The 25839-nt window shown below is 38.6% G+C and overlaps 1 protein-coding gene across 4 annotated transcripts in view; it reads left to right on the top strand.

The window, feature by feature from the left end:
• LOC127446787 (cytoplasmic protein NCK2-like) overlaps nucleotides 1-21571 on the top strand; it is an 87423-nt gene extending 65852 nt beyond the window's left edge. For all 4 annotated transcript variants that reach the window (XM_051707996.1, XM_051707998.1, XM_051707999.1 and 1 more), the window contains 3 exons: nucleotides 6738-6979; nucleotides 15926-16716; nucleotides 19875-21571. In XM_051707996.1, coding sequence (XP_051563956.1) covers nucleotides 6754-6979; nucleotides 15926-16716; nucleotides 19875-20069 — 1212 coding nt within the window. In that variant the 5' untranslated portion in view covers nucleotides 6738-6753 and the 3' untranslated portion in view covers nucleotides 20070-21571. The remainder of the gene's footprint in view (nucleotides 1-6737; nucleotides 6980-15925; nucleotides 16717-19874) is intronic.
• The last annotated feature ends 4268 nt before the right edge of the window (nucleotides 21572-25839 follow it).

Genomic DNA, 25839 nt, shown 5'->3' with positions numbered 1-25839 from the left:
CCTGGAAGTGTCATGTTTACAGATCGGATCATTATGCCATTAAGATCAATCCATAAAAACGTACAATAAATCATCTTTCAAGGATGTATACTAACGATTGGGGTAAATTCAGTCATGTGTCACTAAATTTTTGCATTAATGCCAATTTTCTCGACATAGTGTTTCCAAACAAGTTTTTCGCGACATTTGAAGTATTGACATAGAGTTTATGCGCTAGAGTTAAACGGAAAAATATTATGTCGACACTTGTGAAATTTTAGTGATAATTTGCGTTTCCATCAGCTTTATTTTGATGCGCTAAAACTTTTTTCGCAAAATATCCTTGGATGGAAACGTAGTTAGTGATTGTTTTTAATTTCACTTCTAGAGGCTGCTGTTATACTGTTGGAATAAAATAAAAATAAAATTTATTGGCAACTATCGGCAATGATTTTTGCAGATAACTGATAGTTATATCAGAAAGATTCGAGATTATTGGAATTAATACAAATGAAAAGATACTTGTATCATTTGTCATAAGACATGTCCTATGGTTTAGTGCTCAGATACTGCTTGAACCGTCAGATCCTACCAGAGGCTATGACGGCAGGGGAGCGGAGCTTACCCCCGCCCAGGACGGAACCTAAACTGGTGGAGAATGGGGTGGGATGGTGGGTAAAAAACACGGAACTTATGCAAACAATGAGAGACAGCTGGCAGGCTTTTAAAGCACAGGCTGTGTTGTGATTGGTTGAGATGCCTGATAGATGAATCCCGAGATCTTCCTGTTAGAACTACGCTTATACTTACATTTCCAAAATGCAACTATCTACACCGATTAATTGGTAAAACCGATATACTGGTCTACCGCTAACACAGACCATGTTTATCTGTCTTTGCAGTTGCAGTTTTATAATCACATATTGCCATTTTGGTGTTATTTTGATTAGGGCTTATTGTGCAGCTCTGACGGATCGTGAAATGAGTCTACTGTTGCACTTTTTATGAAACTTAATGGCCAAGTAAAAAGCACATTAAATTCACAATATTCACAATATTGCTTAATTTTATATTGTCAGCAAAATCATTGGAATTATATTGTGAATATTCGATATATCGCCCAGCCCTAATTGACAGGTCTGAACCGTTTGCCTATTTATGGGAACTGGGGTAGAATTGTTTTTCTGCCTCTGGTGAGAAATGTTTATAGCCCGACTAATTGTCTCTTCTCAGTTAAAAGGTGTCTCCTGTGTGCGCTTGTAAGTGAGCATAAGCTGACAGTGAGCTGGGTAAGATTGATTGTTACCAAGTAGCTTTCTGGCATCTGAGCAAACGCTGAGCCTTTAGGATTGATCTGCCTTCCCGTGGCAGAGTCATCTGTCTTCTTAACAGCCCTTGTTATTAAGGAGGTGGGCTAAGCTGTGTGGATATTACGGTGGAGTGGGGTTGGGTCTCCGATTAGCAAAATGAGTGTCATCTATCACCACACTGCTAGGACTAAGACCTCCTTGGCTCTCTGAAGAGGAGAGAGAGGAACAAGATAGACGTAGACCTTTAACAGTGTCCTCCGACTCAGTGCCCACAGTTCTGACTGGATCCACAGAAACAATGAGCGAAGATGGCGGTGCAGTGCTTGATTAGTAGACATGTGATTAGCATGCAAGTTGATATCCATTAATCTGTCACCCATTTTATTCTACAAACATGCTCCATGCTTATTTTCTCATGACAGCCTTCAGCTGCTGTTGTTGATCTTGTCATCCCAGCAGATGGTACTTGAAACATTTTCTCAAGTTATTTTTCACTGTGCTAAATTGTTCTGTTGCAGTGCTCTTTTGGAGAAGTTCTGCCCCATTCTGTTGTCTGATGCCTGTTATTGCTGCTGCAATAGATTCATTTTGGGGGATGATTCAGTAAGAATTAATTGCAGCCATTGTTTTTAGTACTCGATTTACTAAAGGTTAATTCAATCATATCAGGTAACGGAACAAACACAGCCAAAAAATTTGTGCTGCGTTCAATTTGCATGGCACAATTCTCCATCTTGCAGGCCAGTTCTGTGAGTTAGGTTGTGGTGGATGCAGCAGACTACCCTGATCTGGCACACTTTTCTAGAACAGGATTGCTCTATCACTGCAATCAAGGCACCTGAAATGGCTCTTTAAAATCCAAAACACTATGCATTTGGATATATGCTCAGTTCTAATGCTCTTCTCTATCTTTTGATCATCATTTGATGCATTACTGCTGCCATGTTTGTTAGAAAATGTACACTGACTGCCTGTTTTTGGGAAAATTACGGCAAGCAAATAGCGCTGACTTTTGTGAAAAGGCATTATCTATAATTTAAAAAATTGGATCGTAGGTAGTGAAAGTGGTGTTAAGAATCGGTCACATTTAACCTTTGCACGGTGATGTTCCACCGGCGAAATATAGTCATCTCAATGGGAATCTCACCGTTGGTAATGAAACCTTTTATGTGGTGTAATTGTGTGGGAGGCTTCTCTTGAGTTATGTGCCCTGGGTGTTGGCTGTTTATATTAGAGTTGCCATCTCATTAAAGATATAAAACAAAAATGGTAAAAAAAGAAGAAATCAGCCTTCTTTCTCATCTGTAGATCAGTTTCTGATGTTAATCTGCATTTGAATTTAGAGTTCATAATTCACAGGTCACATTAGTCTCACGTAGCCAGACCTTTAACTTTCAGCATAAAGTCTGCACCACATTATTGCACAGATTATTGTGGCCAAGAACCTACTTAGATGGTATGTGCCCATCTGACCGATCCATGGTGGCCCATGGATGTGCCATATGAGGCTGAGAGTCATGAGGTCACATTGCTTACATGAACATTCAGTAGATGTACTAAAAGACTAACATTTGCTAAACTAGTAGATAAACACACCAGAATACTAAAATAAAATAGACTAGCACCATTTGACTAACTGGGCAGTTTGGGTAACGAATGAGTGTCCTTTAGCATTCAGAAATCAGAAAGCCTGGCATATGGAATATACATCACTTGTGCATTTTAGGCATTGCGTGAAATGAAAGCTGTTGTTCACGCATATACACCCACGTGTGCATACACTCACTAGGTTTCTCTCTCTTCTAATGGCTGTGCATTTGACTCAGTAGCCATGCCTAAAGCCTTTCTCAGTGGGGGAACAGAGCTTTAAGTGTGCTTGCCTGAAACACCATCAATACTTAATCAGTCCATTACTATTCAGTGCATATTTAATCCATCGGCAGCTATACCTCACGTCCCAGGCAAGGCGTTTAAAATCTGCCATGCCAATAAACCTGCCTACTTATTTATGGGTTCAGCAATTGCCTACTATCATTTCTGTCATTCTGCTTGGGGAACAAGTGTGGTCCTTGTATTTTGAAAACTACTTCTGCTCAGCCTTTGACAGTCTGACATTTTTAATGGTTTTTCTTTGCAATGTTTGGCTGTTTATTTAAAGAGACCAATGTCATGGATTAAGTGGCTTAACCTTCACTAATGTGTGTGAGAATGCTTTTCTCCTTCCGTCTCTTCCTCTTTATCCTTTGTTTTTTTCTTTATTAATCAGTCTTTCTTCTTAATCCTCATTTTCATTATCTGTTTTGTTTTAAAACTTGTTAGTGCTGTTGTCATCTATATTTAGATTTATCCAGTCTCACTGTTTAATAGAATGAGGATGTTATATCAGTCTTATTGGTCAACCATGAATTTTTTAATGGCCAATACTATTATCTAGAGAGTAGGCTGGCCGTTGGCCAATATATGAATCAATTCTGATTGGATAAGCCATGTTCAAAGCCATTGTAAAATACTGACAAATGCACACATGTGACAGTAAACTGCCTAGAGTTAGGCTAATGGACTATTTTAATTGTTGGAATATTTTTTTTATTCAAATTACTAATATAAATTAATGTAACTATTTAATAGGGCTTGCATGATTATGAGAAAACTCATAAATGTTGATTATTTTAGTTGATATTGTAATTGTGATTAGTTTTGATAAATTACTAAGTTTAGGCAGTAAACTCTGAATGGCGCAAACTGATAGGTTCTTGTTATCGGTTAGCCAATCAGCTCGCTCACTTGTGATATGCCAAGCCAATCGGCTCACATGGTGTAAGCTGATATGTCCTTTGGATTGTAATCGGGTAGCCAATCAACTTGCATACTCTCTCTTTGCCTAACATTTAAATTTGTTGAGCCTGTTTCACAGCAGTGCACTACTAGAGTTTTCTCTGAGACCTTCCCTCTCCAGCTCCACCTGTCTAGATCTGCTACATGGGGATTGTATTTATGTCTAACTGTGTGGCAGCATGTTCACATGCTTAACTCAGTATGTCTGTGTATGTTCTAGCAGTTGCAAGTCTCCGTAATTGCTCTGCAGCAGCAGCAGCAGCGTAGCAGATCTAGTCTGCCAAGACCAATGTCCTGTCAATATTTCATACCTATATTAACATGAACAAATTCTTTCAGAGAGTTGTCATGATCGAAATAGAATTTACATTAAAATTAAAGCTGTCAAAATTAACACATTAATGCATGCAATTAATGTATAAAGTTTAACACGTTAATTTTTCTTAATGGCGATTAACGCATTTACCATTACCAATACATCATATTGGTAAAGGTAAGTTGGGATCAAAGACTGCTTGTTGTACCTAGGTCAAGACTGAAGTAAAGTGGCGATCATGCCTTTGCCATAGCTGATCCCGAGCTTCGGAACGGTTTACCGGCACACATAAGAACAGCTCTGACATTACCGGTTTTTAAATCTTTGCTAAAAACGTATTCTTCTCTTTGACTTTTAATCAAGCGTAATGTCTGTTTTATGTTTTAATGATTTATTATTTTCTTTTGTCTTATTTTATGGTTTTATATCTGTTTTATAGCTCTTGTTGGACAGCACATTGGTCAATGGCTGTTGTATACATTGTACTTTATAAATAAATTTGACATTGACATTACACTAATGCACACAACACACACAGCAGTGATTCAGTGTCTGTGATAATGTGATGGGGAAAGGAGCTCTTAACGCTGTTTGTTAAAACAAGCCTAGATGGAACTTGTGACAGAAGTAATTTTCAGCCTAAGTAAAGTGCATTTTATATACAACAGATGCATGTCAAGTCTTAACTATCACCAAAACATAGAATGTGACGTTTTTGTCTGCAAGCGCTTTTCATGTGGCTTTCAAAGCGGCGCCCTGATGCGAATCATGAACGAAACTGTAACAGTTAACCCTTTGCTGTAACAAAACGTTTACTTGAATTGGTGCTATTTAAGTGCATTTCTATTTTTGCACTCTGGAAGGCTTTTGTTTGGAAAATATTAATAAAGCGTTATATTATTACATATTGTTCTGTTCTGCATTTTGACAGGAAAAGAAGTACATTTAGGCTCAAATTTTTGCACTTTCAAAATCTGCGATTAATCGTGATTAACTACGAAAATTGTGCGATTAATCGCGATAACATTTTTTAATTGACTTACAGCACTTATTAAAATACTTCTCTCGTGTGGGGCATCTGCACATCATATTCTTTGTGTAGGCTACATATCCAAAACAAGCCAAGGACTGTGTTCCTGAATTACTTAATTGTTTTTATTCATTGCTTTTATAATTTTTATGCTTTATACATAATCATACTTTTTATATATTGGTAAATCAAGACATAGCCTATACGGTCAATGTCATATTGGTCCTTTTAGCGGCATGAAAAACAAACCTGTTCTTCAAATTCTGAATAAATTATGTACAGAAATCTGTAAAAGTTACGATGTTCCAATGTTAGTTACATGTTACAAAGCTCAATCACTGCAAAAGATAACACTGTAAATAGAAAATTTTGATGCAGTGGGAGTAAAGCTACAAAAATTATTTAATTGACACTTTTCACTATTATAAAACTTTGGCAATTGTAATTTTAATCTTGATTATTTTGTTTGATTAATTGTGTGCATTCCTACTGTTTATTAAACATTGGCATCTTTATCATATTACTGTTGCCATCATTTCATATAAGCAATAGTCCTTGAGATGCTGTACATTATAATAATTTTAAGAAAACCTTTTACCTGTGGTAAAACCACATGGCTTCTTATGGGTTATTGCAGTCTGACCCCAGCTTAGCTGGGATATGTGAAAAAAAGAATTTCACTGTATATGTGCAAATGTATAACGTGATAAATAAATACTATTATTATTATTATTATTATTTAGTAATGCAGTAGACCTGTTAAACTGAAGTATTACTCTGTACCCTAAAATTGCTTTCTTTCTTATTTGCCTCCCTCACCCTGTTACATCTTTTCTCTCTCCCTCCCTCTTGTGTATGGGAAGAGGAAAGGGAGTGTAAGCTCACCTGCCGATTAAGCTGTGTTAAATAGAGCATATGTAATCATGTCTGTCTGTTGTCTGAGTCATGCATTTGTCAGAGAGACCTGACTTAATGTCTTACTGCAGGAGAAGGTCTGGACCTCTGTTAAAGACCATTTAAAATGAGTTTTCAGTCTTCTTTGTACATTTATCTTAGCACTTTATAAATGTTGTAGTTGGTCAATCAATCATTTGTTAAATTATTTAGGTTCTAGCCTTATTTTTTATTCAGTACTGTAAGGATCTGATCTAAGGATTACTCTTTTATCTTCCTTTATTCCATTTTCTCTCTCTCTCTCTCTCTCTCTCTCTCTCTCTCTCTCTCTCTCTCTCTCTCTCTCTCTCTCTCTCTCTCTCTCTCTTGTCAGTGGGACTCGATGAAAGATGACAGAGGAGGTGATTGTTATAGCCAAGTGGGACTACATTGCTCAGCAAGATCAGGAACTGGACATCCGGAAGAACGAGCGCTTGTGGCTTCTGGATGATTCCAAGACCTGGTGGAGAGTCCGCAACGCATCCAACCGCACCGGCTATGTCCCCTCCAATTACGTGGAGCGCAAGAACAGTCTGAAGAAAACCTCACTAGTGAAGAACCTAAAGGACACTCTCGGTAAGAAGTTTCAAAGTTCACTGAAATCTTTCACCAATTCACAGTTCCGCCGATCTAGCAAAGACCCTTTACGGCAAGTCATTACACTTGGCGACAATCTTGGTAATACCCCACGGGCATATTTGTTCTATGTAGGCAAAAGGAAAGCAAGTAAAGCTTCTATCTTCTTGAATGGGGAAAGACTGAAATCTCCAGAATGGTTGACAAAATACAAAACTGAAAACCATTAAAATTTGACAGCAATGGTATCATACATTTTGCAACTTCAGCTTAAATCATGCTACAAAAAATTTGGTTTCAGGTTGGTCTAGCTAATTATAGAAAAAAGAAGGTAATCCCTTTGACTGAAAGGTGAGACTTCCTTTCCTACAGCCACCATATTGAGTGTTGTGATTTCTCCCATTATTTTTTCTACAAGTGGTCTGTCTTCTCTTCCTTGTACTCTCCCTTCAGACTAGGGCCTGCTGTCAGAATAATGCTGCGTTCAAGTCCTCCTTTGAAGTTCGATCTGACAAGCTCGGGAAGTCGTAATTATTAAGTTATTTTGTCTGAAAAATGTATTCGTTGGGCAGTTTTCTTTCTTTCTGTTTAACTTACAAACAGAATGCTTTTTTAGTGTTACTGCAATGAAATAAAGGGAAAGTGTGCATTTAGTGTATAAATGACACTGTATCTGTGTATTATCATCTTTTGCCATCACAAAGAATGATGGGAAATGTAGTTCAGTCATAAACTCTCTGAATGATTTAGCATGTTAATGTGGGTATGACATATTAGGCAAACATAAGACATGGTTCCTCGAGCATGTAGGACATGCTGCTGCCGGACAATTAGACATACCAGTTCTTAAAGATTATTAAACTGACACTCCCAACACGGAAAGTCACGGCTTAAAGAAAATCTTGAGTTTCCCACTGGTAATTGTGACTTTGTTGTTGCATTTATATACTCGTAAATATGTTCGTAAATACTTGTTGTAAATTATGCTTTCTAACTAAAAAAAACAATGCTATTTCCTGATCCCTGAGACATGCCCTAAGAAAGTGCCTTTAGGAAACTGCTCTCTTCTACTTTGATGTAGTTTAGTCTTGTAGCCTCAGCTTTTTTGAAGAAGACCAGTCTGATACTGCACATTTCTGCTCACGACTGGTTGAGTCATTATCTAAATTGTGTTGTTATTTCAATCTGAGTGCCATACTGAAGAGCTTGTGCACATCTAGACCTAGTACTCCTTCAGCAGGTGCTGACGTGTATTTAACACCCTCGCAGTTGCTATTCCCTACTTCCCCCTATTCGCCTCCAGACCTTCATGCCTTTTAAACACTCAATCTGTCATCTCAAGGCACTAAGGAAGACTCTTGGGACTGTAGCTTTTACGCCACATAAACAAACATAGATGCACAAGGAAACAACTGAACCAGTTGAGTGTGATTGATTGCATGTGTTACGCAATGACCCTTTATAACAGGTATCGAATTTATCACTGAGGCGCCATGTGTCATCATTCATGGGAATGTTGTAGGTGAACTTTTTCAACAATCTCATGGGAATTGTTTTTCTCGGTTGCATACTACATTATCTAGATGATGTGTTGATGTGTTTACTTTGTGGTCGGCCGATATATTGCCGAGATGATAAATTGGCCGATATTCTGACTTTTTTAATTATCAGACATTACTTTTTCCCGTTTGGCCGATTTGTTTCTTGAGGTCGTTGAGAATCGCCTGCTTGCATGTGAAGCGACTGAGACATGTAAACGACCAGTCACGATTCGTTTTGTTGTTACGTGCCATCGTGCTACTATAATAAAAGACCGGTGTGCAACACAGTGTCATTTAAACGGTCCGCATATTAGGCAGACGTGTTTGAGCTCATAATGTTAAAGTACTCGCCTGTTTCATTCTCCCTCTCTCTCCTCAACAGTTCCCTGTAACTTTTAACTGTCTTGTCTAATGATAGAAAGGCAAATATCAATAAAACTTGTATTATATACCATTTGCAAATATGCAGAAATCTCGTTTAAACAGATGTAATTCACGAACCTCACGAAAATCCAGTGTTTTCTTCCCGTCTAGCGCTAATCTAATATCTTCCTCTAAAGCGTGTATTCCATCAGTCAGAATCAAAAACTTCAGGATCAGGATCAAAAGTTCTTCTGATTCACAAATCATGATGGTCACTCCAAGTGTCAATCCAAGCAGGCGATCCAGGCCATTTAAACTATCAGGAAATTGCTGCACGCGCTGGATCCGCACGAGCGCGTGAGTGCAACTTCAAGGCTGCGTCCGAAACCAGGAAAATGCTGCCTCCGGAGGCTGTATACGGAGGTAGGATGAAAATAAGGTTCTTTTCAAACTGTTCGGAGACCAGTTTCCTTAAGAGTTCCATTCATTCAAAACAGCTGTCAGTTAAGCCATTAACTGATTAGGCAGAGAGGCAGCAAGTCAGCTGCCTATGTTTTCAGATGCAGCCCAAGGTAAAAGCACTTCACGTGTGCTATAAGTAAATGTCTTATTCACTATGCACTGTATGTGCAATTGGTTTGATTCTGTGTTTGAGAAAATGCGATTGTTAATGCGTACATGCCATCCATGGTTGCTGGACTACTGTGTGTACTGATATTTCCTTCTTCCTAATATATTAACACTTTCTTCATGTGTCTTCACTAAAGTTTGATGACTAAACAGAAATCTGCTATCTACCATTTAAAATAAAATATTATTTTTTAGTTTTGTGTAAATATAGTGCTAAATAAGAGTTTATACTATATATATATATATATTTTTTTTTTTTATCAATTATTTTAGTAAAATTTGTTATTTACTATATTAACTTGTGTTGGATATCAGCATAGTATCGGCCTATCGGCCACCCTGCTCTCTGGATATCGGCATCGGCCATTAAAAAACCCATAGCGGTCGACCACTAGCTGTACTTACTGTTGTGTTTTCTTGCTTACTTTTTAAACAGTAATTTGATATTTAATATTTTTCCCAACCAGACTAAATCAGTTATGTGCAAGTTCTTCATCAGGTGTTTTATGGGATGTCTCAAGACCTAGATTTAGTTAAGACACTACAGGTGTGTGAGGATTTATGTATTTCTAGGTCCAGTGCATCCCAATTTCTGCCCTGCTCATGAGTTCTAGGCCAGCGTGTTTCCATTTCCAGGTTCTGCAGACAAGGAAAAAAAATTAATTGCCGCTGGTTGAGGATGTAACCTGGAATGTTTGGAAAGAGAATATGGAAAGCTTTTTGCATCGGCAGACCAGATTTTAATTGGATTCAGATTTATTCAAGACACCATCCTCACTGTAATGATCAATGTATATTTGTGTTTTGTAATCTTCATGCCATTCAAAAATAATTATTATGCCTACATAAGAGCATGGTTAGCTCTGTCAGTGCATTTGTTCATCCTATATGTATGTGATTATTATTAGTTAATGAGCTCTGAACAACATTTTGTTATTTTGTTAATGGGCTCTGAACAACAGGAAACAGTGAATCAATAATGTTTCCTCTGCTGCAGGCATAGAGACACGGAGAGGCTTAATGGCTTTTGAAGTTGTTCAATGCAAGGCATTTCCCCCAAGTCTCTGAGACAGCCAATGAAATTGGAGTAGGTCATCGTTCAGCTTTTAAACGGTGTTACATTTTACCTGGTTCAATTCCATTGTGCTCCACTGTATGCGAGTAAATTGTGTGTGAATTCTTGGCACATACCAAGACAGTTGTTGTAGCAGGTTAGACAAGTGTTAAAATGAGACATCCTATTCATATTTAATCTGTCCATCCACAGCAAAACGTCCAGGTCTGAGATAGCGAACAAAGAAAGCGAAGGTGTCCAGCATCCTGTTTTCAAAGGCCATCCTGTTGGTCTTCGTAAGCATCTTTAGGACACAAACTTTCCTAAAAGGGGTAATTCCACCTTATGTTATTTTTGCTTTGGTTCATTTGCAATCATTTGGAGTCCTGTTACATTAGTATTCCACTATAATATGTGGAAAAAAGATTACAGGGCAGTGTTCTATTGTATTCCAGGAGGAGGGTCATGAATATGTGGCATTTTCCTTCTGAGTAAATTCTTAATTGGGAATTAATTCCCACAGCGTGGCCACAAGGGACCTCTGATTGGTGGTTGTCTCGGATACCTGCACTCCATCCTGTTGAGCTCAAAACCTGTCACTCTTTGAAGATCAGAGGGTCGTACACACACACCTCATCTTGGCACCTCTGAGTTCCAAAATTCACACACACACACACACTTACCATCATTTCATTTGCATCTCTTGAGAATTGTACTGTGAATTGGAGTATTTTAGTAAACCATCCCATCTTATCCAGAGTGAGCAAATCCCTGATCTTGTCAGAAAATAAAATAAAACAGATTGTGATTACAGTTACAATGTAACTACACAGGGCCGAGTAATAAACATTCCACCTAAATCCCAATATGCACTGTTTCAAATGTTGATGATGGGGTCTTCGGGGACGCATTGGGGGGCTTCCGGTCCTTGAGATTGGGGCAAGGGGCAGCGATGGCTAATGGCTGGCCCCAAGACTTAAAAATTTTACATATTATAACTAGTGCAATAGAACCACTAACTGACCACATGGCTTTTTAAAAAAACATTACTGTGACTGAGTCAAGTGTGGTTTACTCTGGTGTTTAATTTAAAATTAATCTAGTTAGTTATGTCTTTTGTGGCTACACTTATTTCTTGCCTTCTCACACTGAACAATCATGAGATCTTGCTATTTGTATTTATAAATTTATTTTAGCTTGTTCCTTCAACTGATGCTATTGAGGGTAACACCTCTTTTTGAAAAGCTCAACTCTGCGACATGCAGATGTTGAAATGTGCTGTAAAGGAACAGTCTCTCTCTCTCTCTCTCTGAAAACATTCTTGATGTGCAATATTATCCGTGTTTCTACTGTCGGGCCAAATGAGGGCATGCTAGTGCATGCTAGGGCTAGTTGCGTTCCCACTGTTACTTCCGGGGCTTCATCGTGCCTTCTTGGGGCTTCCCCGGGCCAGCGGCCAATGGTCTTTAACCCGCTGATTACCCTTGGGCCAAAAAAGGCCAACTGGGGATTGAGGCGGGGTCAGTGTCAAAGGGCAGAGTTTCTCTGAGTCCGGTCAGAGGGTCAGCACCAAGATCGCCGAACTTACCAGGTTGTTTATCCAGAGCACAATGGTACGGGTTCAGGAAAAAAAAAAAAATTCGGGCACACTACAAATATGTTAAAACGCACAGTGGAAAAAGCGGTGCCCAAAGGAAGAATTGTCCATGGTACAAGATCATGGATGTTGTGTTGGGAACCTATCTTGCTAGATAGCTAATGTTTACATACGATATAAACTCGATATTCTAGACAACTAGATAACATTATACCTCAGCTTGAGCTTCCCTCTTGCTTGTAAAATGGGGGGGTGTGTGACGTTTGCACCAGGGTGGTGTATTAAGTGCAGGTTTTAGGGCAATGCTGCGGGGCTATTGGCCTGATGGTGGGAACGCAGATCGATTTTGATCTTGCGGCTCGAGGTCCGAGGCTATTGGCCCTGGCTGACCAGTTGATAGGCCTGGCTCGCACTGGCCTGATATTGGAAAAGTGGCTATTATTTTTCCCTAAAAGAGGCAGGTCTTAAAGAATAGTTTATCAAGCCAACAGGTTTACTGTGGTTTACATTTCAAGATGGAGAGTTAATTGAATTAAAGGTTATTCTGTAATATTGTGCTATGGTGCTTAATGGAAAGCATAATAATAGGGGAGCACCATTATTATATATGTGATGGTTGGATAATCTTATGTTAACAAGTCAACTCAATATTGGACAGAAGACAGTAGGTGTAGAGGTTGATGTGTTAATGAAGGAGGGAGAAGAAAAGTTTGTGTATGTGCTGTTGTGTGAATACCTTTGTGTAATAGTGCATGAATATGCAGGCCGTTGTGTTGTATTGGTCATCAGGGAGTTTTCATCATTGTAATACTTCCGTAGTAGTTTAGTTTGGCATGTTTTTGTCACTTGAGATGTACCAGATCAGCTCTTCACATGTCCTCTGCTCAAGTCAACATCTTTATCTCTCTCTGGGACTTTCACATTGTGTCACCACAATGACAACTTATACCCAGTTTTCAGAGATTTTCTATCTTCAGTATCTTCCTTTTGTAAGCCTTCTCAGGCGTTCCTCTCACATATGTGTCCCTGGTGGTGGGACGTGCTTCTATTTCTAGATTTCCCAGAAGGTCTTTGTTCTGTTTGTGTTGCTGTTTTCATTCCCTGTCAGCCCGAGCCTTTGAAATACATGCCACTCTCAGCCAACATGTTCTTCATGTACCAGCATAAGTAAAAGTGTCAGCTCCCTTTAAACTGGAAGATTGACTGTTCACTGTTCTCTTTTGTAATCCAGGTCACTCCTCCTTATCATATGGATGAGCATGTTGCTCATTTTGTATACTGGAGCACTCGACAGATAGTAGCTGTGGGGGGTGGGTTAGTCTATGTGGATGTTTTTGGCCGTTATATAATAGCTTGCTGTTTTTACAATCCTCAGCAGTGAAAGTAATTTTTTAAGATGCCATGTTAAGTTTAACAGTTCATCTTTTAAAAACATATCTCGAGAGTTCTGTCCCATTCAGCTGCACTCCATCTCACTGTTTTTGAACACAAGAATGCATCCTGTGTGAATGTCCACAATCCTCTCTCTTGCTTCCCTGGACTGATATTTACCATGTACAGTGTTGCTGCAAATTGATATCAGACGAATCTGGACCACAAGGTACTGCTGAAAATTACACCTTAACCAAACAATAAATGTAAAAAAAAATTCCCCATTTAGTCTTTGCAGAAAGATGTTTCTGGATGTTGATTGTGTGGAATGTTCTGAAGTTGAGAAAAGTCACGCAATTATTGATTTTTTTTTTTTTTTTTACCATTGATCATTAGTGTCCCTTCCGAGAACTCGGGAGCTCATGTCCATTGCTACCTTGATGTGTAAGATACCTGGACTGTATCTCAGTTTGAAGTCAGGGATGGTAGCAGGTTAATGCTCACCTCAGAAAGCCTTTATCAGAGGTATTTCCAGGTTAATGTGCAGTGTAGTGTGAGACTGACATCCCTAGAGGAAGTTCCTGTGAAGTGTACTTTAGTGGTCAAGGACCCAGGAGGAGTGATTGAAAGCAGGCTTCTTTTTTGTCTTCTATTATCTGTTAGTGCTGAGACATGCTGCTTGCGTGCAAGCGTCGTTTGTGAGTATATGCATGTGTGCAAGCATGCATGCATTTGTGAAATCTTTGCAGTTTATTTGATGGGCTCCTAGAGAATTGTGGCAGGCATCAAACTTTCTTTTGCATCCCCATGCCTCTGCTATTCTGTGGGTCACTGCTTGCCAAATTGACTTCTCTTTCTCCTGTCAGATCACGCCAGTATGAGGTCTTTTAGTGCATTGTTCTTGTCCTCCCCTTCCACCTCTCCCTGTCTTATCAGGAGGAGGCAGCTCCAGCATACTGCTCCCGTTGCCTAGGACACCCATTGCGCTCGAGTTGCTCACAGAAAGCAGGGGTATGGAGTCTGCAAGGAGTTGCCAGGTCTTAGCTCAATTTCCACACCTCACTACACTTTCTCTTTCTGCACACACATGAAGCTTCTGAAGCCCTGTACAAAGTCACATGGGATCAGTAGAGGAGGGAGGAACATAAGTAGAGACCAATCTCCTGTGTTACCTGTGAGCTAGTCGCGCATAGCCAAACCACATTGCAGCTTATTCTGGCCATGAAACACCCACTTAGGCAAGAATAGCCCACCTGACTGACATGTAAAGAGACCACAGTTTGTCATGGTTTTAGGTGCTATTTAGAGGCAGGTTTATTTTAAATGGATTCTACCACAATAATAGACCACTGTGAATTAAATAAAATGAAATAATATTACAACATTCTAAGTGAACGGTTGTACAGAACACCGAAAATATAGCAGAGATTGTGCATAAATTTTGTGATCAAAATTTCTGCCCATTCATAGTAATAAGTACAACTCTAAAAATAAAGCAGAGTATAGTGTTCTGCTTGTGGATATCTACTTAACTTGCTATTAAGAGACTCAAACAAAACTCAGAATACTTGATGCCATTAACCTGACAAACTTTGGCAAATCCAATGATTAGTTCTTCCTCAAAAGCACTGTAAACACGACTTTGTTTCCAGTGGACCGGTGCATCCGGATAGCCAGAAGTTGTTGCAGTCATGCAATCTGATTGGAGCTTTAGGTTTTCACCAGTGCTTTACAGTTTAGTGTGCAATATACATCAGGCTGCCAGTAAACTAGTGTGCATGTGAGTATTTGTGAGATGCATATTTCTGTGCTCTCACTTTTGTCAGTTTTTTTTTAAGTTACTTGTTCCTTTGTTAGATTACCGGATCAGAGTAATCCCATATCCTGTATCTCTCTTTAAAGCTGAAATTCAAAGTCTTCAATCCCTAATCTCTGTTTTTTTCATGGTTCTCACTGGACCCCTGGGACTCAAGTGTTTACTTTGTTACTTGGCCTCTAGCACCACCTGTACAGTCAGATCTAAAGCCATGTGTTAGTTAGCCTCTTTTTGCCTGGACGTGTTGGTGCTGTATTTTCGTAAGAGAAAATTTAATGTTTTAAGACATCAGGGCTGCTTGGCAGTCTGTGGTTCATTAGAAAGACCTGAGATATGTAAGGTTTCTATAATAAGTGTTTTTAATTCATGTAACATTGGGTCGCTATAATAATAAAGAGACAGTTTAATTCATGCAACTCGAAGCATATTAAAGATGTATTTAACAGATGGTAAAAGCATTTGCTTGGAAATGTTAGACTAATTGGTATAACGATTAAGTGGTTTAATGATATGTGAAGACACATTCCCAGATTTTCCCCTTCTTTACTGTTCTGCCTCTCTCTGTTCCTTTCAGGCCTGGGAAAAACGAAAAGGAAGACTAGTGCCCGTGATCCCTCTCCCACACCCAGCACAGAGGCAGAGTACCAGTCTAATGGAAGCGCAGGAGGAGGTGGAGGTGGTGGAGCTGAGCGGATCTATGATCTGAACATTCCTGCACTTGTAAAGTTCTCTTATGCAGCGGAGCGGGAAGATGAACTCAACCTCATTAAAGGGGAGAGGGTGGTTGTCATGGAGAAGTGCAGCGATGGCTGGTGGAGGGGTAGCCATGCCGGCCGTGTCGGTTGGTTCCCATCCAACTATGTCCAAGAGGAGGTGGGATTTGCAGACAATGATGGGGTCTTCGGGGACACATTGGGGGGCTTCCGGTCCTTGAGATTGGGACAAGGGGCAGCGATGGCTAACGGCCGGCCAGGGGGCTCGGGTAGCTCTGTTCTCCATGTGGTCCAAACTCTGTACCCCTTCAGCTCAGTTACAGAGGAAGAGCTGAACTTTGAAAAAGGGGAGATTATGGAGGTTTTAGAGAAGCCAGAGAATGACCCAGAGTGGTGGAGGTGTAAAAACAGTCACGGCATGGTCGGCCTTGTGCCCAAGAACTATGTAGTGGTGGTCAATGATGGACCAGCAGTGAAGGGCCTGGGACCAAGTCATGGTTCCCCTCACATCAGCCACACAGGGCCCTCACGTACAGGAAAATTTGCAGGAAAGGATTGGTACTATGGTAATGTGACACGGCACCAAGCCGAGTGTGCACTTAATGAGAGAGGAATGGAGGGGGACTTTCTGATACGAGACAGTGAGTCATCGGTAAGTTGAACTATTTTTTAACATTTGCATCTGCATGCCAAAGTACCCCTTGTAGTAGTTCTCCTCGTTGTCACATTGCATTATTTAGTTATGAAATGTATAGGAAGCCATATGGGTCAAAGTGGGAAGAAAATGCACCACCCAACTGAACCGTACAGCGTGGGCCAATTATCTGCGCGACCCACTGGATAGTGCAGAGCGGATCTGCTTGCTGGACCCATTGAATTGATAGCATGGCACAGACCAATTTGGAAATTGCTGCATAAACTTGCACTCCAGAATTCATCTTCCCATAGTGGTATATATGCCTCTACTGTGCAGCTTTATCCTAGAGGTACAAACGTGCCATTTCACAAAACTTTTATTAGTGTCCTGTTCACCTTGACATACTATGCTTTTTTTTGTTGCTTTGTGCTCTTGTAAACATGGATTAAGAAATTGTGATTAAGAAGCAAGGTTATTATAGTTTTGCTTTTTCAAATTAGTTTTTATTTTAATATTGTTTTCAAATTTGCTATACATTTAAGTTTCATTAATGGTTTTTCTAATTACAGTTTAGTTTTTATTTTGTGGACACATTTCTATTTTGTTTTATATATTTTAGTTTCAGTTTTATTAGTAATAGTTTAGCAATCAACAGAACAAAATTTACCCTAAAATGAAGCAGTCAAACCTGTTTTTTCAGTCCATCTACACTCTCAGCATTTCTTTTACACAATGAGTTACCGTTTGCATTTGTAGTGCAATCATGAGATTCATTTCTGCAGTGCTTGGAGCGATGAACTTGTTGTCAAAGGCAGCATTAAAAGCTTTGAACGCTGCTGAACCACACAGTCTAGTGGACATAACAGTCTCAACAAACAAATTTACAAGTGCGTTTTCATGTTTCTTATATTCATGTGAAATTGTTGCCCAAACCTCAGTCTTTGGAAACATGAAATCAGACTCTGATGTTTCCCATGTTAAAAGCTACTAGCACAGGCTTCATTATTATCGATGGTTCTCTTCCTTTCCACACCTTCAGCCATGATTAATTTGTACTCACGATGGTTGCTTTGCAAATGCACTTTCTGGTTTGTGAGATTTTTCCTTTAATTTAAACTCCACAAATCTCATGATTAGTCATGACAATGCATTTGCTTCATCCAGTTTCATAATTAAACTCAAACTAATCCCACATAGGGCTCTGTCGTTTCCAACCAGCCATCATTCATGTCACTGTCATCTATATCAGTATCAGTGTCAGCTAACCTTACACACAACACATGCCACATTGCAATCTGCAGGTCTTTAGCTACACAGCCATACAGGTCAGATTATTCCAAGTAGGTATAGCTGCAGGCCAGAGATCTCCAAATGGGGGAGGAATCTCCTAAGAGGGTAAGGTTACTCCAAAAGGGGGTTGCACCAACTCCAAAAGGGGCCATCACTTCCACACATGTTTAATGTTAGGGGCTCCCTGTATATTTGCTGGCAGTTTGGAGCTCCCTCCCCTTTTTGATGCTCTGCCTGCAGCTATATCATTCTCGATTATTCAGCTGTGTGATGAGTGAATGCACGATTATTATGAAAACAATTTATTTTTGATCATTGTTATTCTATTTCAGTTATTTATAGAAACTATGGCTGTCAATCGATTCATTTTTTTAAAATCCAATTAATTATATGGTATGCCGATTAATCGCAATGAATCGCATATATAAATAGAAAGAGAAAGCCTTTCAAATAACAATAATTCAATATGTAATGATTAAATAATTATAAATAGTTATTTAAATAATTATAAATAAAAATTATATATATTATAAAAAATAATAATAATACAGATAATTAAAATGCATTACATTATTTTGGCACACAAGTGAAGCATTAAAAAAGACAATACAAAAAGAGACTTTAAAATGCAATATATTGTTTATTTCCATATTATTGAACATAAGCCTATCATTGGCCTACAGTTCACAGCAATCCATTTAGCAATTAAATTTGTCAATCAGTCCGAGATTTAATATAAAGGCTTGTCGAAGCACGTGCCAATGAACACCTGCGTCAGACGGCCACTATTTGAGTGTCTCGGTTTTGTCATAATCCTACCATTTTTAGGTCAGTGTGTCAAGACGTGTTCTCATCTTGTGTTGTCTGATCTCGGGAAGTGTGGTTTGTTCAGTGTCTGTACAAGCTGCGCGTTGCCTTTACAGCGAGTTTCGCTTACTGCCCCCTGGAGAAAACAGGTGGCACTCCATGCTTGAATTGCTCATATGGAAGGAATGTTCCTTATTACTGTCCGGGGACATGATTAATTGCATTAATTTTTTTTATATAATTAATTGCACTAAATTAATGCATTAAATCGACAGCCCTAATAGAAACTATTACTTTTAGTTTAGTTTTAGTTTTCATTTACCTTGCCATTTTTATTTTATTTCAGTTAACGAAAATAACCCTGTTAAGATGAAAAATTTAAAAAATAGCACTTCTCATCAACAATATTGAGGGGTCTTCAACAGGAGGGTCCACGGCAGTGTTGCGGTGGTCCACCAATTATTGTTTGATTTCAAACCACATTTTGTGGGGAAAAATTTAAATATAAGTAAAAAAAAAAATATATACTATATTAACTTCAACCAAAGCTAAATTTAAGAAGCTAGTTCAGCTAAGAATATCAGCTAAATGTTGCATTGTCCCTTCTACAAGTAAAATGAACTCTGTACATCAATAATCATTATTTTAACAGATTTGCAGTGTAAGCATCAGAAAGTATGTAAAATACTTTAAAAAGGTACTATATGCATGTTACTGCCAGACTTAAACAAGCAACATTCAATTTGATATTATATGTAATAGGGGGTCCCTGCTCACCTCTTTCCACAAAGGGATCTTTAGCCTGAAAAACATTGAAGACGCCTGATATCGAATATTAGACCTAGGATTGTATTTGATATCAGGAAAGAAGGAACTTGCATAAATTATGAATTTGCATAAAATAAGTGGACAAGCATTAGTTTTTCATATCTCCGCTGTGTTTCCAGGACTTGGTGTCCTTAATTTAGATGAGTAAATGCTGCCATCTGGTGTTTAGACATGGAAAGCAGCAGCACAACACTGTTCCACCAATGTAACTCTCAATGTCTCAATTTGTTTTGTTTTGTTTTTTTCAGCCCAGTGATTTCTCAATTTCGTTGAAGGCAGTGGGGAAGAACAAGCACTTTAAGGTGCAGCTGCAGGATGGAGTATATTGCATCGGTCAACGGCGTTTTAGCAGTATGGATGAGCTTGTAGAGCACTACAAGAAAGCGCCCATCTTTACAAGTGAGCAAGGAGACAAACTCTACCTTGTCAAGCCTCTCGCCTGAACTCAGTGCTTTTTCAACAGTCGTTACCTCTTCCCTCTCTGTCCATTTCTCCTCTATCCATTTTCTCTCTTATCCTGCACACTCTGCCTCTCTTCCTTGGGACTTTACTGAAGCCTTGAGTGATGGAGAAGATGGAACCTCCTTTTCCGAGAACTTTAAGGATTCTTGGACGTTCCAGAGACCTATGTTACCTTCACTCTTGTAGAAAGCAGTAACAACTCATCATTCTTTTAAACAGAGATATCCTTCTGGCTACTTGATACATGTATGTCATGTTTTTAAAAAGTGATTACAGACATTTTCGAGGTTTTGGTACAGGATATATTGCCATCTTCACTAAGCGACATCTGTAGAACTTTCTCGGCCTCTGGCCAGCAGTTCTTTGGCTCTTCCTGTTGCTGGTAAAACAGTGTTAATCAATGACCTCAACCCATTTTATACTGGTATACATTTTTTTTTTTACCTTTCTCTGCACACTCAAAGACCCCAAATGGTAGGTGATCCACTTTAAGAGGATGGTCACATTTGTAACTCTTGTACTGAATTAGCAGTGGAGAACAGATTCATGTGCATGTCTTAATCTTGAACCTTTAGAGAAAGTGACCATGTGTAGAATGAGGAGTGTGATTTTAATCCTAACAGATGGTATGTCTCCTTTCAGAGAGCTCGTCTGTCAGCCACGCATCTTCTCCATGTATGTCCACACTTCAGCTGCCTATCACATAACATGGTCTGAATCTAATTTAAAACGTATAGTTAGGATGACTTTTAAGGTTTGATCCTGAAATAAAGCTGTGCTCTCCCATCTTACGGGCCTTTACACGGACTGTTTTTGCATCTAAAAGTCCGTCCAGCATTCGTGGAGACACTGTTTGGACTTCTCTGCTCTAACATTGTGAACATATTCAGCTTTCCAGGTATTTCTCTTGAATCCGAGTCAATTCAGGGTTTCTTCAGAGTCGGGGTGCTTCATAAAGGAAGATGAATGCCTCTGTTATGACAGGAAGAATAGAAAGGGGCAAATAGAGCTTCTAAGAAAGAGTAGTTTCTGTGGCCCAGGCGAGAGTTTGAATGTGTGTCCGTTCAACCAAATGTGCCACCCACTTCCAGTTCTGCTACTGTTGATGTCTTATTGCACCTCACCAAAATGCATCTTATCTGCTCTCAGTAACACATAGTTGGTTGTGAACACTAATTTAAGAGTAATAATACAAAAAAATATGATTTTATTTACTTTTGTCATATTACTGTCTGTTTGCCAATAAGAGTGTTGGTCAAGGGGTTTTCAGCTTCTTTTGTTAAGGCTGTCTGAATGTTATTGAGCAATGTTATTGAATTCTTCTTTCCACATATATATACATATATCTATATATCTATATATACATATATTTATATATATATAAGATATGGTGCATATATGCATTATGGTACTGTATTAAAGACAGTGTGGTGAGAATTGAAATACTTTTGTTCAATAAAAGTTTTGCAGAATAACTTAAAAAGACCTTCAGCACTGTTTGCTTTTCTAATTTTTCCAACTAAAGGGCTCAACACAATTTTATTTTTTTTCTGCTGCCCCGATTGGGCCATTAGTTGCTGACATTTTTACTAGCCTCATCACCAAATAGAATAAAAAGCTTAGCAACATGTTTTTTTGTGTCAGAAAAACTATAGTTTTCCTGACTAACCACTGGGTGCCGTCTTGATGATTCTTATTGCCGCCGGAATGTTTTCTGGTTCTGGTCTCCAAAAGAAGCAATGTAAAAACTTAAATTAAAAATAAGCGATCCAGACAGAGAACAGTACCCTTTTTAAGTGTTAATTGGAGTAAAAATGAGTTCAGGCTCAACTTATGCAGTTGTTGGCTGTCATAACAACTTGAAGTAGTTAATTATATTAACGTTACTTACCTTGGGCCATCGCTTCATGTCATCTACCCACTCAGGTGAGGCACTGTCAAAAGACGGCCATAATCGCAATTCTCTAAAGTATCAAATGTAATATGCTAAATATCACTTTATCCACTAAAAAACATATCCTGATGTGAGTGAAAACACTTTCGTGTTCAGGAATTAGTGCACATATCTTCAGTTCCAGCACATTTTGGAGAAGGATATAGCTGCAGGCAGAGCTCAGGCTGTCCGAGAAAGAATAATTATCAAAATATAAATAACTGCAGTCTTGACCAACACAAAATAGGTAGCGTTTTATAGCTTAGAAGCTGTACTTTAAAATTCATGTAGTCATTATGAACAAAACTGAACAAGTGCTTTAAAATTTGCGGACAAATCAGAAGTGTTCTGTTTTGATAATGTATTAATAATTTTGCAATGCACATATTATTGTAATCGGTAAAAACATCAAACTGATCAAATAGCCATGTGTCATATGTCGTTGGAAAGCTCTCAAAGAGTAGAATACAACCAGCCATTTGTTTTACTCAAACACAAAAATATAGCGAGTAATAGCCAAGTACATTTTTGACATAAATGTTACATGTAAACAGGTGTTGCTTATATGCCGTGTATTTGCTTATAATGTCATGTAAAATAAACAGAACATAAAATATCACATACCATTACTTAGAGGAGGGGATTATCTTTGTAATCGGATGCATAGATCATTATATAATCCACATGAAGCACAATGTGCACACAGCACATAATGTGCAATCTGGCTAAAAACATGTTAGCTTTCCTGAATCAGATGACTTCATCGGAAATGATGTAGTACATTGTCCAGCGTAATGGAATGCTAAACCAATCGTGTTAGGATTTAGATTGTTGCAACCAGAGGTGGAAGTCATCCAAATATGGGCAGAGAGGATTGTTCACTCTAATTACATATGGCTACCAGTGGATGGCGCCAAGTACATGACACAGACTCAATGATGGCACAAATGACACAGAATGGAACTGAATGAGATCTCGTTACTCATGCCTGGATGCTTTGGAGAGGGAGAGCATACCTTTAGTCATTGTTGTAATTGCATGTGTAATTACAACCCCAATTCCAAAAAAGATGGGACAGGATGAAAAATGCTAATTAAAAACAAAAAGGAGTAATTTGTAAATTATATTCACCCTTTGCTATATTGAAAGCGCTAGAACTACACATTATATGATGCTTTACCTTGTGAATTTCATTGTTTTTTTGTTTGTTTTTTAAGTACAGTAATTTCAAATCAGATGACTGCAACACACTCCAAATAAGTTGGGACAGTCGAGTGTTTACCATTGTGAAACATCACTATTCTTCTAATAACACTTAAGCATTTAGGCACTGAAGACACAAGTTTGTTAAGTTTAAAAATTCGAATTTTCCCCCATTCATCCATTATGCAGGTCTTCAGCTGCACAATTGTGCAGGGTCTTTGTTGCCGTATTGTGCGCTTCATAATGCACCACACATTCTCAATTGGAGATGGTCAGGACTGCAGGCAGGCCAATCAAGCACCCCCACACTCTGCTTATTCGGCCAGTATGTGATTTGAAGTTGTCCTTCTGAAAATGCCGGAACGTACCTGGAAAAGACTGTGCTGGATGGCAGTATATGCTGCTCCAAAATGTGAACGTATCTGTCTGCATTAATGGTGCCCTGACAGATGTGCGAGTTACCCATGCCATGGGCACTGACACACCCCTGGCCCGTACTGGCTTTTGGACATTACACTGATAACAGCTTGGATGGTCCATTTCCTCTTTGGCACGGAGAACACAATGGCTGTGTTTTTCAAAAACTATTTGAAATGTGGATCATCGAACCAAAAAACACGGTTCCACTGTTCTATTTTCCATCTAAAATGAGACCGAGCCCAGAGAAGTCGGCAGTGCTTCTGGACAGTGTTGATGTAGGGCTTCTGCTTTGTATAGTAAAGTCTTAACTTGCATCTGTGGATGCAGCGGTGAATAGTGTTGAGTAACAAAGGTTTACTAAAGTAAGCCCATGTTCATGATATCCAATACAGATGAATTATGTTTTTTAAGACAGTGATGTCTGTTTAATATCTCCTGTTTCACATTGCCTTGTTTTTGTTTTTTTTACTCGTCAAATTGTTATTAGTCTTAAATTGCCCGTCTCAACTTTTTTGGAGCATGTTGCAATCATCTGATTTGAAATTACTGTACATAAAAAATACAATGAAATTCACAGAGTAAAACATCATATATGTGTAGTTGTTGTGTTTTCAATATAGCAAAGGGTGAATATAATTTACAAATCACTCCTTTTTGTTTTTATTAGCATTTTTCATACTGTCTTAACTTTTTTGGAATTGGGGTTGTAGTTCCTATGTACAATTATTATGTTTTATTTTTTTGGAGACATTTTTTGACACTAGGATATTTTTATTTTATTTATTTACTTATTTTGTTTTGTAATGCTATAACTTTTGATTGCTTTGTCATATCAACACAAACTTTTACTCCATTACAGGTGACATGATTGGGAACAAAATCATGTTTTCAACAAAAAAAGTTTTTCGGAGCTACCATATTTACATCCTGAGATCTATAATGTCATCAGAAAAATAAGAAAAATGGTTTCATTTTTGGCTCAAGTTTTTTTTTTTTTTTTTTTTTTTTTTCAGCAGTTTCTTAGGTTGAGAGTCTCAGATTTTATTCTAATCTATATCATTAAAATTGTTTAAAAGTTTTCTTTAAAGTGATACCAAACACTTTACCATTCTTGTTTGTTTATTTTATTTTGTTTTATTTTATTTTTTATTTTTTGTTATAGTTAAAGGATAACATAAGTCTTATAAAGGAATTATAAGTCTTTAATTTTGGGTATGCCACTGAAACAGGAAATCTTTTAAAACGCCTTCAGAGCTTAAAGGGCTTACCCTTTCCCTTAATGTGTTTTGGAGTTGGTGCAACCACCTTTTGGAGTAACCCCACCCTCTTTTTGGAAATTTTGCCCCCATTTGGAGATCTTCGGCTTGGAGCTATACCTACTTGCCATTTTAGGATTAAGCCCAAACTATACTTCAGCTTTGAAGTGAATGCTTAGCGTCTGCGTTCAGCCGAATGCTAGCCTTTTAAAGTATACTTCATTTGACCGTGCACACATATACAGGCGGTTGGCGCATGCGTGCTACGACTACTGATATGAGATACTGGACTATTTCTCCTCAGGAGTTTAGACACATAATGTCTTTATTTTCCTTCAGACTCGAGTTATACAAATGCAGGTATGTCCAGACCTCACACACATTCTTGACGTGCACATCCACGGTTGTTGTTTTCACTTTTGTCTCCTGTTGACTGGCAAATACATCTTCTAGGGTTTTTTGTGACACATTAGCTGGCTAAATAATATTACCATGGTGACACATTTAAATCGGAAATTTGACAACAATGTTTAATGTATTACAAAAATAAAAAGGTTTTAATTTGCATATAAGCACATGCACATGACCAACAAAGGCAAGATGGAGTGACAACACAGTCCTGGCCCGAGAGGGTAAGTGAAGTGTCCATCAACTCAAATTTCCTTAAGCTGGCCCCAGGCTCCTTATTGTTCTGGCCTAATCAATTGATTTCCATGGTTAAAAGAAGACCTGACAGTAAAACATCAAAACACCTTTAAATTGACACACACTCAAAAGTATGGTTTACAAAATCTGAGTGCCATGTCTGCAGTTTACCAGTGGATGTCACTATCAGAGCAGAACAGTGCACAGAGGGGGAAATGATGAACTTCCCAAACTTTGCAAATCTCGTAGCCCCTCCAAGCACCCCATATTCCTACTACATAGTTATAGCCTCCA

The sequence above is a fragment of the Myxocyprinus asiaticus genome, chromosome 10, assembly GCF_019703515.2.
Source record: "Myxocyprinus asiaticus isolate MX2 ecotype Aquarium Trade chromosome 10, UBuf_Myxa_2, whole genome shotgun sequence".
NCBI classification, from domain to species: domain Eukaryota; kingdom Metazoa; phylum Chordata; class Actinopteri; order Cypriniformes; family Catostomidae; genus Myxocyprinus; species Myxocyprinus asiaticus.
Note: the sequence above shows the minus strand (reverse complement) of the source record. Positions and strands in the feature narration are given on the sequence as shown.